The 13,857-nt window shown below is 39.2% G+C and overlaps 1 protein-coding gene across 2 annotated transcripts in view; it reads right to left on the bottom strand.

Annotated features, from left to right (window-relative positions):
- TNPO1 (transportin 1) overlaps positions 1-13,857 on the bottom strand; it is a 58,609-nt gene that overhangs the window by 21,669 nt on the left and 23,083 nt on the right. For both annotated transcript variants that reach the window (XM_066988582.1, XM_013192093.3), the window contains 6 exons: positions 13,636-13,769; positions 9,511-9,592; positions 8,657-8,779; positions 3,165-3,283; positions 1,884-1,944; positions 1,584-1,752 (listed from right to left, as the gene is read on the bottom strand). In XM_066988582.1, coding sequence (XP_066844683.1) covers positions 1,584-1,752; positions 1,884-1,944; positions 3,165-3,283; positions 8,657-8,779; positions 9,511-9,592; positions 13,636-13,769 — 688 coding nt within the window. The remainder of the gene's footprint in view (positions 1-1,583; positions 1,753-1,883; positions 1,945-3,164; positions 3,284-8,656; positions 8,780-9,510; positions 9,593-13,635; positions 13,770-13,857) is intronic.

Here is a 13,857-nt window from a genome sequence, read left to right on the forward strand (position 1 = left end):
CTTCCTCACCATCTTAACTAAAACTCTTACCACAAGGCATTCTGTCAATTTCAGCTACGCTTTTCATAGCTGAAGAATAACAGAAAATATGTATTTAATACTGCCATCTCTACACACAACAATGACAAGAACAGCATGAGTCTAAACCTATATATTTAAGATACTTTACAAAAATAAGCCACTTATGTCAATATTTTCTTCGTAATTCTAAAAAATTCAGTTAAGTCTCAATTTTTTATTTTGATCCCTAAGCTTCAAGGTACCTTCATCTGTTATGAAAACTCATCAGGGCTTCTGAAGAAAAAATGTTTATGTGGATGTCTCAATACTGAAAAAGGGGCTCATTAAGGAAAAAAAGGTCTGTAATTTATATATCTCATTATACAGTAAGAAGAACAAAACTGGGGAAGAATAGATTAGGGTGCATAGCTTGAGAAGTTTTTGAACCCACACTGAGACAGCCAACAAAATCAGGTATTTTATTCCTATAGCTTCTGAGAGGTTAATTGGAGTAGTTTAAAATCATGTCATGAAGTTGTTAAAAAAATCTACAGTGTGATTTCCTATTTATATAAGTAAATCTATTTGTAGACTGTCCAGATTCAAAAAGAATACATATTTTAATCAAACCAATCCATGTCAAGAAACACAAGTTTCTAATGGTACCAAGAAATTATACTTCCTCATTTTGTTATCCAACATCTTCTGGATCATAACTGAGAAATAAGCTCTTGGATTCACCTTTTAAGGTGGTGAACAGTAGAACCAAGGAAACGACAAGAGCAGCAGCTACAGATTTATCTCATGTGGAAGCAGACAGAAGACAAATCCTTGCCTGTTTCAGAATGAGGCTACTTTTAAAAAGTATATTTAAGCCTCATTTGACAGAATTCTGCTTGCGATGAATGAACTAACAAATTATACACATATACACACATATATATAAATTAAAAAATACGTAATTTGTGGCATTGTCTTTCCTTACCATATGACCAATTGGCTTAAAGATCCTATGACATACACATGCATAGACCACCAGAACAGTCATTTCCTCACAACTATCTGCTCTCTTTGTAACTCAGGTGCTCTGCTCTGGTCAGAAGCAAGTTTCTCACATATAAAAAGAAATACTGGTAAAAGCTGCCAGTAGTAGCATGTTCAAATGGAGGGGGGAGGGGAGAACCACACAAACCAGTTTTAGAGTGGAGACTGAAGTAAAAGAAAGCATTATTAAGCTTCCCCCAGTTATGACATCTACATTTTTTTAAGCTAAATAGGTGATCCATGATTTGCATTTTGTAGAATTAAAGTCCAAAGCATCTATTAAATTGTACAGGTTTATAGCTCCATGTGCCATATTCACAACAAAAAATAAGCTTACAGATAGTCTAAATATCATCTGAAAGAACCACCCCAAGAAAAAAAAGATACAACATCCCTCCTGTCCAAACCACAGGAATTTTTTTTCCTGTTCAGAACTAAAGTCTCTGTATTCCTATACACAAAGTCTTCTTTTTACTGTGGTTCTTGTATTATGCAAGTAACTGTATTTTAAAAACATTTTACACATCACTTTGACGTACTTAAATTCCAGTCAGAAATAGTATCATCATCATCAAGTTCATCATCGTCATCATCATCATCTTCAATACCATCCTCTTCATGTTGCTGAGCCACAGTCCGTGAACGATGAAAACGAGGTCTAATGTCCTGTTCACTATCTGGAATAGCTTCATCTTCTTCAACATCCCCCTGTCATCAAAATGCTTTCATTAGTGCCACTATATTATTCAAGGAATTTAGGAATGTAGTGTATATCTTTCCAATTAACAGCTCAGAAGCTACCCAGATATTCCTACAGAATGAAAGAAATTGGTGCTCACCTTCAGCAAAATAATATCTATCTCTGAATATTTCATACCATTCACCAGCACAGGTATCAACCTACAAAGAAATATTGATACATGTCAAAATAACACATATTAAGCAAGACAAATTTCACTTACTCAGGCCACAATTTTGTTTGTAACCCTTCCCAAAATAAAAAAAAAAATCCCCCAAGAACCAACAGCCTGATAACAAAAGCTAGAACAAATACAAGCTGCATTTCATGATGCTAATCAGTACTTGTAATCTGAAATAGTGTTATTTTAAAATAACAAGCTTTCTAACTAGAGGTAGCCAGATGGCACAACTGAGTTTTACCTTTCTGTCATAAGATGAAACTTATTCTGACACACCTTTCACAAATTAAGTCTAAAACTTTTCAGTAAGTACTTGATAAATAAGTACTAAGTTGGCTCTCACCAACAGCACATGCGAATTTATATACTCGTGTCTGAGTACCCTACCTCACTATTCCTAGAAGATAGAAGTCTAACTACATTAAGTTCTCCTAACGTATAAGAAACCATGTATTACAAGACAAATCAAGCTATTAATGATGCATGTCTTCTCTCCACATCTTGTCTGGAAAAACAGACAGAACTACTACAGTATTTTCAAAAACCTTCCATGGGTGCATTAAATGAAGATTTTTTTTTTGGATGTGAACACCAAAGATTTTGTTAATTATCACAGAAGACTTTACTTTAAAATTAGTCAGGAAAAAAGTTACAATCAATGTTATGGACATGTAGACATTTAAGTCTCAGATGTGGATATTCGTTCCCTTTCAGCCTAAGTCTAAGTGATCATGTGATTTTATTAACTTCTTTATAAAGACAATCGTTGGCATGACTATACACACAGAAGGATTGCACTGCGACCCCCAGATTAGCAGTTGTCTAGGCTACTTGTTCGTGTATACCATGGTACACCAGATATTAGACAATGTCATGTGGAAATGTTTGTTTCAGCTTAAACACACAACAGTGCATCTTAGCATCCATCTGATGTTTAACAGACTTAACTTTATAGTGACCACAGTACACAGAAGCACCAAAGTGACAGATTGCATCTAAAACTAGTTGTCTGAAACATACAAGTCTCTTCAACGAACTCCGTGCCACAAACATTGTTACTCCGCACAACAGCTAGCTACAGGAAAATTCTTCTAAGCATGCTGTAGGATAGATATAGTCTTTATAAGAGTAACTAGGAAGAAATCAATTGAAGTTTCAAGATGACTATTTCAAAAACAAGTTGTAAATACTCATACTTACTTAGTAAGATGCCGACATAAGACATCCTTACAAATGGGTTGTTCAGCCAAAGTCAGCCAAAACTCACAAGCCTCCAAAGCCACATTTTCATCATGGTCCTGGGTCCTTTGAAGCATGTACTACACGATACAGAAAGAAATTACTTGTATTAGTTCTATGTGACCAGAAGAAGCTACTAATATTGCAAACTGTGTTCACAGAAAATGAGTATGTTGTATGTCACCACAGTAATATTGTTTCTTTGTGGGGAGGGGAAGAGTTAAGAGACTACATAAGGCTAGAAAATTTGAGAATAAACTGAGATTTCTTTCTTAATCCTAGATGATTCACACTCTACATTTCTTCATTGCTTAAGAACATTATTACCAAGAAACAATGGACAGCGACTAAAGATAATAAGTAACAGTTTCCTTTGATTTTTTTTAACTGACCCCTCTTCACTTTTGAATAAGGAAGTACAAGTACACACTTTAAAATACTCTTTAATCCCAGTGCCATAACAAGCTTCCAAAAATTGATTATGAGACAATCTAAATAAGTAGAACCCCTAATAGGAAAACAACAAAAAAACCCTCACATTTTTCAAGCCTGGATAGTAATTCATAGATTATCAAATCTGTAAATCTTGCTATGAACCTTTAATCCCCCTTAAATAAAAAATAATCAAATGCCTGCATAACTAGAAAATGTAAGTATACCATTGCTGCATCAGTTTCTTACAGACAGCTGCCAGAACAATGAAGGGAAGATGCACGCAACAACCAAAATAGTAATTTGTGTTCTTCCATGCTTGCATTGGGGCATGTTTTGTTTAACATTTTTATTAATGATCTTGATGAGATGATCGAGTGCACCCTCTGACGACACCACATTAGGCATGAGCATTGATCTGCCTGCAGGTAGGAGGCCTCTGCAGAGGGTTCTGGATAGGCTGGATCAATGGGCCACATCCAAACGTATGGCATGCAACAGGGCTAAATGCTGGGTGCTATAGTTGGGTCATAACAACCTCGTGCAGAAGTCTAAGCTTGAGGAAGAGTGGCTGAAATGTCTCCTGGCAGAAAAGGTCCTTGTGGTGCTGGCTGACAGCCCTCTGCACATGAGCGAACAGTGTGGCCAGGTGGCCAAGAAGACAACGGCATCCTGGCCTACATAAGAAATAGTGTGTCCAGCAGGGTCCGGGAAGTGATTGTCCCTCTGAACTTGGCTCTGGTGAGGCTGCACCTTGAGCACTGTGTTCAGTTTTGGGCCCCTCACTACAAAAAAGACACTGAGGTGCTGGAACATGTTCAGAGAAGAGCAACATGGCTGGTGAAGGGGCTAGAAAACAAGACACATAAGGCATGGCTGAAGGAACTGGGGTTGCTTAGTCTGGAGAAGAGGAGGCTGAGGGGAGACCACATTGCTCTCTACAACTACCTGGAAGGAAGTTGTAGCAAGGTGGGTACCAGCCTCTTTTCTCAGGTGAAAAGTGACAGGTCACAAGGAAATGGCCTCAGGTTGCACTAGGAAGGGTTTAGATTGCCTATCAGGAAGGATTTCTTCATGGAAAGACGGGTTAGACATTGGAACAGGCTGCCTGGGGCAGTGGTGGAGTTCCCCCCTCCCTAGAGGTATTTAAGAGTGATATGTGTGGATGTGGCGCTTAGGGACATGTTTTAGTAGTGGCCTTGGTAGTTTTTAGGTGGATGGTTGGAATTGATGATCTTGAAGTTCTTTTCCAACCTAAATGATTCTATAATTCTACTCATTTTAGAAGCCTTGCAGAAACTCTTGCAGCTACCTCTCCTCATACATAGATTTAAAACAAGCAAAAGAAATCCTTCAGTTACTTCAGAATACTATTTTTCCCCCCTGGAAATAGAAACCTCTTTTTTATCCTTATGCATTTCAAGGACGCAAGATTTTCCATGGATACACCCCTTTCTACAGAATTAAACTAAACTGCAAGCTTTTCCTAAGGGTTTGCTATTGTGACTACAAACTAACAGTAACAGAAATACCCCTCTATTCTGAGTTATCATCAAATTGTAGCTTGGAAAAGATAAAAAAACCCTACAAGCAAGGGTTCATTAGTGCAACTGAAATTTGCACTAATTTAGGATTTTCCCCTAGAGACCTTAAAAATCCACTATTTTGTTCCATTTGGTTGTTTGTCACAAAAGTGAAAAAAGTAACGAGTAGTAATCTGTTTGAAGGCACTCCTCACACTGTCATTTCAAGTATACATTATATATATATATATTATAACATGCCGCTTACATGTATATGTATGTATTATAACATGCTGCTTAAAGTTAAATAATCGTTGATTAAAAAAGCTACTTACATTCAGTGGTATAAGATAATTATATACACAGCCTAGAAATCATAGTAAGAACAGTGATTCTAGTAACAAAGCAAAACGTGGGAAGGGTACCTGAAGATTTTGTTTAATATCATCATGCTAAATTTCAACAAGTACTTTTAATGATAAATTACAAAATTCTGACTTTAGGCAATGAAAATAGTTGCTTCATAACTGCAAATTACAGAACAGTGCAGGAAGATTATTCAATACAGTTTTGTGTTCTTTATAACGTAAACAGCATTATGACAATCTTGTTAAGCCAAACCATCAAGAAAAGAATGGCAGAATACACAAAGCATTAAGAGCACATCCTTTGAGAAGTAACAGACATATCTTTATCTGAAGAAAGCAACAGGATGCACAACATCTTATGATAAGCTGAGTTTCTGTGTTAGCACTTCATATCAACCATACACTTCATTCATCACAAGCTATCTCATTATGTATTGTATGATAAAAAGTCAGGATTTCTACTGAGACAGAACTTATGATCCACATGTTTGGATACATATCGGCTGTGAACATCAAAGTGTATTCTAATAATGGAAAACAGTTAGGTCTACTCTTGACATATCCTGTAACCAAGTTTGCAGACAAAAACAAAAAATGAAAAACCAAAACGCATGCATCTGCTTCTGCTCACCTGTAAGTACACATTCAGAAACCCCACTGAAACCCACACTCAGCTATTCCTTTATGCTTCAGTGACTTGGTATGCAAGTTATTACTAAACTTGTCAGCTTTAAAAGCACAATACTGGGCAAGATGACCTGCCTTTGGATCACTAATATTCTTAATCATTTTAAAATTGGTTCTGCATTAGCATGAAAAACAGCACGTGGATACATGCTTCATCTCTTTTTTAAGACTCCCTGGACTTACTTAGAATAGCCACCATCAGCAGCTTGGAGGTGGTCAAGCTTCAAGAGGGCAAAAACTACTCATTTGAATACTAAACGATAGTTGCAGTTCAGGGTATACCAAGATGCACACAGAACTGTGGAAATCACTAACTACACATGGTAGTCCCAAAACTGAAAAAAGTCTAGACTTCGTTATAGAACAAAAATTCATGACAACTGCCTTTTGCAGAGAGCAATCTATTAACTTTTCCCAACAACAAAATATCAAGTATAATGAGAATACAATCTTGGATCTTTTGGCTAGTGACACTATTTCTACCTGCAAAGGCCCGAATCTTAGGAGGGTGAAGAGCAAGATGATATTGCTTTCATCACTACATCTTTCTTGCCAAAAAAAATAAAAAATAAAAAATCTAAACCAGACAAAAAAATCTCAAGAACCAATAATCTTTGCTTGTCCTACACTACATGAGAACACATCTTGTACTGGTAGTGTGGAATTCCAGATAACAAACAGAAAAGACTAGACACCAGACCAAGGCTGTCACCTGTTTCATTGATCCCTATTGGAAGCCAGAGTCCAAGAAAAAAAAAATTGAAATTTTCTTCACGTTGTCTGGACCTAGCCCTGTTGGAATATGACACTGGGCTGTGACCCACTGTTCACATGAAATCTGGCTGACTGACCTTAGCTATATTTTAAGTCTGGCAAGCAGCGTATGTAAAGGCTACCTGGAAATTGCCGATATTTCCTGGAAATATGGAAATTACTCAGTTCAAACAGCTGAGTGGGGGAGTGGAGGGGAAGAAGCATACTAGTGCAGACTTGCTTGCCAGTTGACTTTTGCTTGCCAGTTGACTTATCTAGAATGATAATGGAACTATCAAACAGCATTAACCTCTACAACCAAATGCAATGGGAGACAACTTTGTTAGCAGCCCAAATAGCATCTCAGCTACATAGCAAAACATGTCTTATCCCATGATCAACACATGCAGAAGAAAAGTTACAGCTTCGATGCGTAAACTGTAGCAATACCAATACTAGAACTCAGATTTTCAACGTGGTCTTGTAACATCAGCTGTTCCTGATGAGCAGACAGAACCTCTCCTGTTCCATTTTCTGTCCATTGCCTCTGGTCCTGTCACTGGGCATCAGTAGAAAGAACCTGGCTCTTGTCTCCTTTGCACCTTTCCTTCAGGTATTTATACACATTGATGATATTCCCACTGAGCCTTCTCTTCCCTAGGCTGAACAGTCCCACATCTCTCAGCCTTTCCTCTTAAGTGAAGGGACTGGAGCACCTCTCCACCTCTGTGGCCTTTTGCTAGACTCTCTCAAGTATGTCCATGTCTCTCTTGTGCCTGAGCAGCTGAGAATGGGACACAGTACTTGAGGTGCAGCCTCACCAGTGCTGAGCAGAGGGGAAAGCTCACCTCCCCTGACCTGCTGACAATAATTTTGGCTAATGCAGCTAAGAATACTGTTAGGCTTTGTAGTGGAAAGCGTATATTGCTAGTTCATGTTCAAATCAGCACAGACCAGGACTTCCAGGTCCTTTTCCGCAGAGCTACTTTTCCACCTGGGTGGCCCCCAGCATGTACTTGTGCATGGAGTTCTTCCGCCCCAGGTGCAGAACTTGCCACTTCTCCTCTATGAACTTCATGATGTTCCTGCCAGCCCACCTCTTCAAGCCTGCTGAATTCCTTCTGTATGGCAGCATGGCCCTACTGCGAGTCAGCCACTTCTCCCAGTTTTGTGTCATCAACAACTTTACTGAGGGTGCACTCTACCCCATTGTCTAGATTGTTAATGAAGATGTTAGACAGGACTGGGCCCCGTATTGATGCCCCAGGGTACTCCTCTCATTATTAGACTCTGAGTAGACTTTGCACTACTGACCATTAACCTACGGGTCCAGCCTTTCAGCCTGTTTTTGATCCACCTCACACTTCAACAGCTTCACTATGAGGATCTTATGTGGGGACAGTTTCAAAGGCCTTACTGAAGTCCAGGAAGACTATCTACTGCTGCCTCATCCATCATGCTGGTCATTTCACTATGTAAGTTCATCAGGCTGGTAAGGCATGAATTCCCTTGGTGAATCCATGCTGACTATCCCAATGATTTTCTTGTCCTTCACATGCCTGGAAATAGTTTCTAGGATTATCTGTTTCTACACCTCCCCAGTGAAAAGCATTCCCTGGAAATGCTTTTTATTTGTTATTTCTGCAATCCCAAACTGGTTTCATCATGCAGTGAAGGAAATGAGACTCACCTCAACTATACTAATCATATGAGGAAGAAGGCGATCCATTCGAACTTCCAGCAACATTACCAGAGCGCGGCAAACATTTTTGCGTACTTCAGGCTCCTCATCAGTAGCCAGCGCAAAAAGATTCTGTTGGAAATTAATACCAGTTAAAGTCTTATTTTACCAAGTTCATCTTGCATTTAAATTTATATTACTAGCAAACTAAAGTATCCAAATATGTAATTCTGTTACCTTCCCCACACCTCAGAATACCATATTACTTCTTACAGATACTTGCTTTAGCAAATAGTATTTTCAGATTCTCAGTGTGCATAGTACACATAACAAAAACACTTGGGAATGTTAGACCCCGACACAAGAACATTATTCCCCAGCTATTTAATTTTTCCGTAAACGTAAATGAAGTTCTAAAGCAATGCTTCAGTATGCAACAGCAGCAAATGAAATTCTATAGATAACCTGAAGTACCACCCTTCTTGCTCATGTTCAGTAGTAGTATTAAAAAGACACCCATCACCCAGACAGATTAAATGACATGACGATCCCTGTACTGAGCTCTCTCCATCACAGTTAAGTAACAGACTGGTCTCATTACTTTTTACATCTTTATGCAAAAAAGTTTCCTCTAACTATGAAAAGGAAACACCTTTCAAAATACTACTTTTTATGTAAGAGACTGCCTAGACTAATCAACTCAGCACACAAGCATACAAAAACTTCAACGCATAGGGTAAACATAAAGCTAAGAACAGTAAGCCAGAGATAAGTGGCAGTTGTAGAACATTATTGAAAGCTCTGGAAAGAACAGACATTCAATTTGCCTTAATCCCCCCCCACCACCAAGAATGCATACCCACCTCAATAAAAGAATCTATGTGCATCATAAGAGCTTGTGTTCTGCTGATGATAAATTGATTGACGCATGCAACAGCGTGAGATCTAGAACAATCAAAATTACATTTTTGTGATTTAAAACCTTTTTCGAAACCGTACGAAGGCATCAAAACCAATCAGAATCAAATCACATTGACCAAAGATCACCTAGAAGCAAGACTGAAAAAAGTCTGTTCATCTACAGTATTACCAAGGAAAACTAGTAAATCACATTTTTACGTACCACCTTATACTCCAATACACCTAATAAATATGTAAAAATCAGAATGTAAAGTAAACAAAAACCAGAGCAGGATGACTATATCTGGCACACTTGTTCCTAGCAGCATCTAAGGATGTTCTTTTTGAGCGTGTTATGATTATTGATCTCCTCCACTACCAACAATTACATAAAAGTCAACATGGTGAAATTTTAACATGCCCTTCCTCATCTTTAAGTATCCTTCCCCGCCCCCCTCCCCCGCCCCCCCAGTATTCCCCCAGTATTTTTAGTGTTTAATGAGACCAAGTGTCAACAATACAGTTATAGCTTAGAACAAACATACACTTGCAGTTGGATACATACTGGAAGACTTCTGGTAGAGATGTACTACAACTGAAACATCTGTTCTAATCTACCTCATGCAAAGCCACTACTTACAGGTCTTTTTTCATTCCCAGAGATGCAAAAACTAAGTTCTGTAAGCAAAGGCAAAAGGCAAAACTACCTTTAAAAGCCTTTCAAGATCCATTCAAGTATTTATACTAATGTAACTCCAAACTTAAATTCTGTTCAGACATTTCTTGGAAAACAGTCTCGTAAAACATTGCTCAAAAGCTGTCGGACAAATATAAGGCAGTTATTGGTACTACTAATATTCTTCATACTTCAGCACTATCTACTGAAATTAGGCTGCAGCCGAGAAGATAGCTTGCCTTCACCTTGAAATTGGTTTAAGAAAATCTCAAAGCCATAAACATAGTGAAGCAGACAAAGTTAAAGAAACTGTAGAATGTGGTAAGTAAAAAAAAAACTTTCCATCTCTCCCAGCTGCAATCAAGCATTAAGCTTATCTTTCCAAAAGTGCAATTTCATGTTTTGTGTATTTGTCTTAGCATGCATCTATTTCAGGTCAGTGAGTTTCTAAATCTTATTTTAATTTTATCATAAGATGGATATCCCAACCATATAAGTGTTACTGGACCTGATGCTCACCAACACAGATGAGGTAATTAAAGAGGTCAAGACTGGAGGCAGTCTGGGCTGCAGTGATCGTACCCTAGTGGAATTTATGAGGGATATGGGCCTGGCAAAGAGTAAAGTCAGGACCCTGAATTTTAGGAGAGCAAAATTCCAGTTGTTAAAAAAATTTTTGTATGAGATTTCCTGGGAAATGTGTCCTTACGGATAGAGGGACTAATTAGAGCTAGCAGCTCTTTAAGGACACTTTCCACAGAATTCAAGAGGTCTCAATTCCCACATGTAGGAAATCAAGCAGGGAAGGCAGAAATCTCGTGTGCCTGAGTGGTTAAACCTGCTGGTCTAACTGAGGTGTAAGAAAGAAATGCATAGGAAATGGAAGCCAGGGACACATGGCCTGGGAAGAGTATGGGAATGGAATCAGGAAAGCCAAGGCACGGTTAGAGCTGGCAAGGGATGCAAAGAATAATAAGGGATTCTACAGGTACATTAACCAGAAAAAGATGACTAAAGAGAATGTACACCCTCTGATAAGCAAAACTGGAGAACTGGTGACAGACACAGAGAAGGCTGAGATTCAACAGTTTTTTGCCTTGGTGTTCACTAGCAGTTAACTCTTCTCACATCTCTCAAGTCCCTGAACCTCAAGACAGGGACTGGGGGTATGAAGTCTCTCCCAATGTAAATGACAATTGAGTTCAAGACCACCTGATGAACCTGAACACATACAAGTCTACGGGGCACAATGAGATGCATCCCAGGGTCCTGAGGGAATTGGCTGAACTACACACTGGTCAGCCTCACCACTGTGCCTGGGAGGATTATGGAATAGATGCTCCTGGAAGCAATATCAAGGAACCTGAAGGATGAGGAGGTGATTTGTGACAGCCAGCATGGCTTCACCAAGGGCAAATCATGCCCCACCCATCTGGTAGCATTCTATGATGGAGTGATTGTATCAGTGGACAAGTAAAGAGCAACTGATGCCATCTAACTGGACTTCTGTAAGGCCTTTGACACAGTGCCACACAACATCCTCGTCTCTAAACCGGAAAGATTTAATGGATTCAGGGGATCAAGGACTGGCTGGATGGCCACAGCCAGAGGGCCTCCAGCGCCTCCAAGTAGACTTACTGCAGCCTTTCAATACTTAAAGATGGCTTCTAAGAAAGATGCAGATATTTTGTCATGGCCTGTACTGATAGGACAAGGGGTAATGGCCTGAAACTGAACGAGGGTAGATTTAGGTCAGATATAAGAAAGAAATTTTTCACCGTGAGGGCAGTGACACATTCTAACAGGTTATCCAAAGCTGTGGATACCCCATCCCTGGAAGTGTTCAGGGCCAGGCTGGTCAGGGCTGTGGGAAATCTGATCCAGTGAAAGACACCCCTGATCCATGGTGTGTGTGTGGGGCCGAGGAGTTGGACTAGATGATCTTTAAGGTCCCTTCCAACCCAAGCTGTTCTGTGATTCTAGGATAAATCTCTAGTTTCTCTACTCTTCCTTTTAATCTTCACCACCTACTAGTGTTGGCAATAAAGAGTTAAAGTCCTTAAGGTGCGCAAACACAACTTTCGAATAGGAGTTCAAGAAATACATTTCACAAAAATGCTCAGAATCCCAGTATCCACAGAATTCCTGCAGAATCATTCCCTAGAGGAAGAGGCCTCTGGAATTCATCTGCTTTCATTCAACCTACTGCACAAGCCAGACACCCAGAGCAGGTTGCCTGGAACATGTCCAAGCTGTGTTTGGAGATCTCCGAGGGAGACTCAACAACCTCTCTGAGCAACCTGTGCCAGTGCTCTGTCACAGGCATAGAAAGAAGTTGTTCCTGATGAGCAGATAGAACCTCCTGTGTTCCAGTTTCTATCCATTGCCTCTTGTCCTGTCACCGAACACCACTAGAAAGAGCCTGGCTCTGTCTTCTTTGCATGCTCCCTTCAGGTATTTATCACATTGATGATATTCCCACTGAGCCTTTTCTTCCCTAGGCTGAACAGTCCCAGATCTCTCAGCCCTTCCTCACAAGAGAGGTGCTCCAGCCCCTTCACTATCTTTGTGGTCCTTTGCTGACTCTCTCCAGTATGCTAATGTCTCTCTTGTACCTGATCTGTGACCACACAGATCAAACCCAGAGCTGGACACAGTACTTGAGCTGTGGCCTCACCAGCAAGGAGCAGAGGGAAAGGCTCACCTCCCTTGACCTGCTGGCAATACTTTGGCTAACGCAGCTCAGGATACCATTAACCTTCTTTGAGCATGGGCACGTGGCTGCCTTATTTCAGGGTAAAAGCTACCACTCTTGTTGATAAATACTAGCAGTAACAAGTTAATTCTTGAATCCTTTTTTTTCCCCCCCGTACTTATGTTACTTCGAAGAGATTAATATAGTATTCAAGTGAAAAGATGAACCCATTTAATTTGACCCAGTTGAAAGATAAAAAGCTTTATAAGTTTCAGGGCAGTTAGAAGAAAAAAGCAGAAACATTCTCCTGAAAGAACTCAGAAATTATCAGCAAATGATTTCTTGACTTTCTCATTGCTGTAGTCATTTCAAAATGAATGAGGCATGCAACATAGTTTTTTCAAACGATCCTGAACAAGCAAATGGCACAGAGATTCCATGCATCAACAATTTTCATGCTAGTCTGCTGGGTTAATAGATCAACCTCTCTTTTATACATCTTTCAAATCTACAGTCCATGATTTTGCATATCAAAGTGTTCCTTTTGTCATGTTGCCTATTATGAAAAATTTAATGTAGTGTTTAGAACTTAATATACTTTGTGGGTTTTTTTTTTTTCAAATTAGACTATTTTGAATAGATCTACAAGACATCAACCTTGCTGCTCATTTAAATAATATTTTTAACATAGAACTGCAGTACAAGATATAAACCTACCTTATTTTTGGACTGCTGTGCTTGAAGAACTGCAAGAATTTAGGGATCATGATATTTAAAGGTCGGTCCAATACATCGCTATCTAATATTTCAGCAGAATCTTCACATATCTTCTGAAGAGCACCAAATGCACCCTGTTTAAAACACAAACAAACCATACAACTGTTCTTTCACATTCTGAAGAAAGCTGTATGTCAAAACAGGTAATTTCAGCACAATAAA

This window comes from Anser cygnoides, chromosome Z (genome assembly GCF_040182565.1).
Source record: "Anser cygnoides isolate HZ-2024a breed goose chromosome Z, Taihu_goose_T2T_genome, whole genome shotgun sequence".
NCBI classification, from domain to species: Eukaryota; Metazoa; Chordata; class Aves; order Anseriformes; family Anatidae; genus Anser; species Anser cygnoides.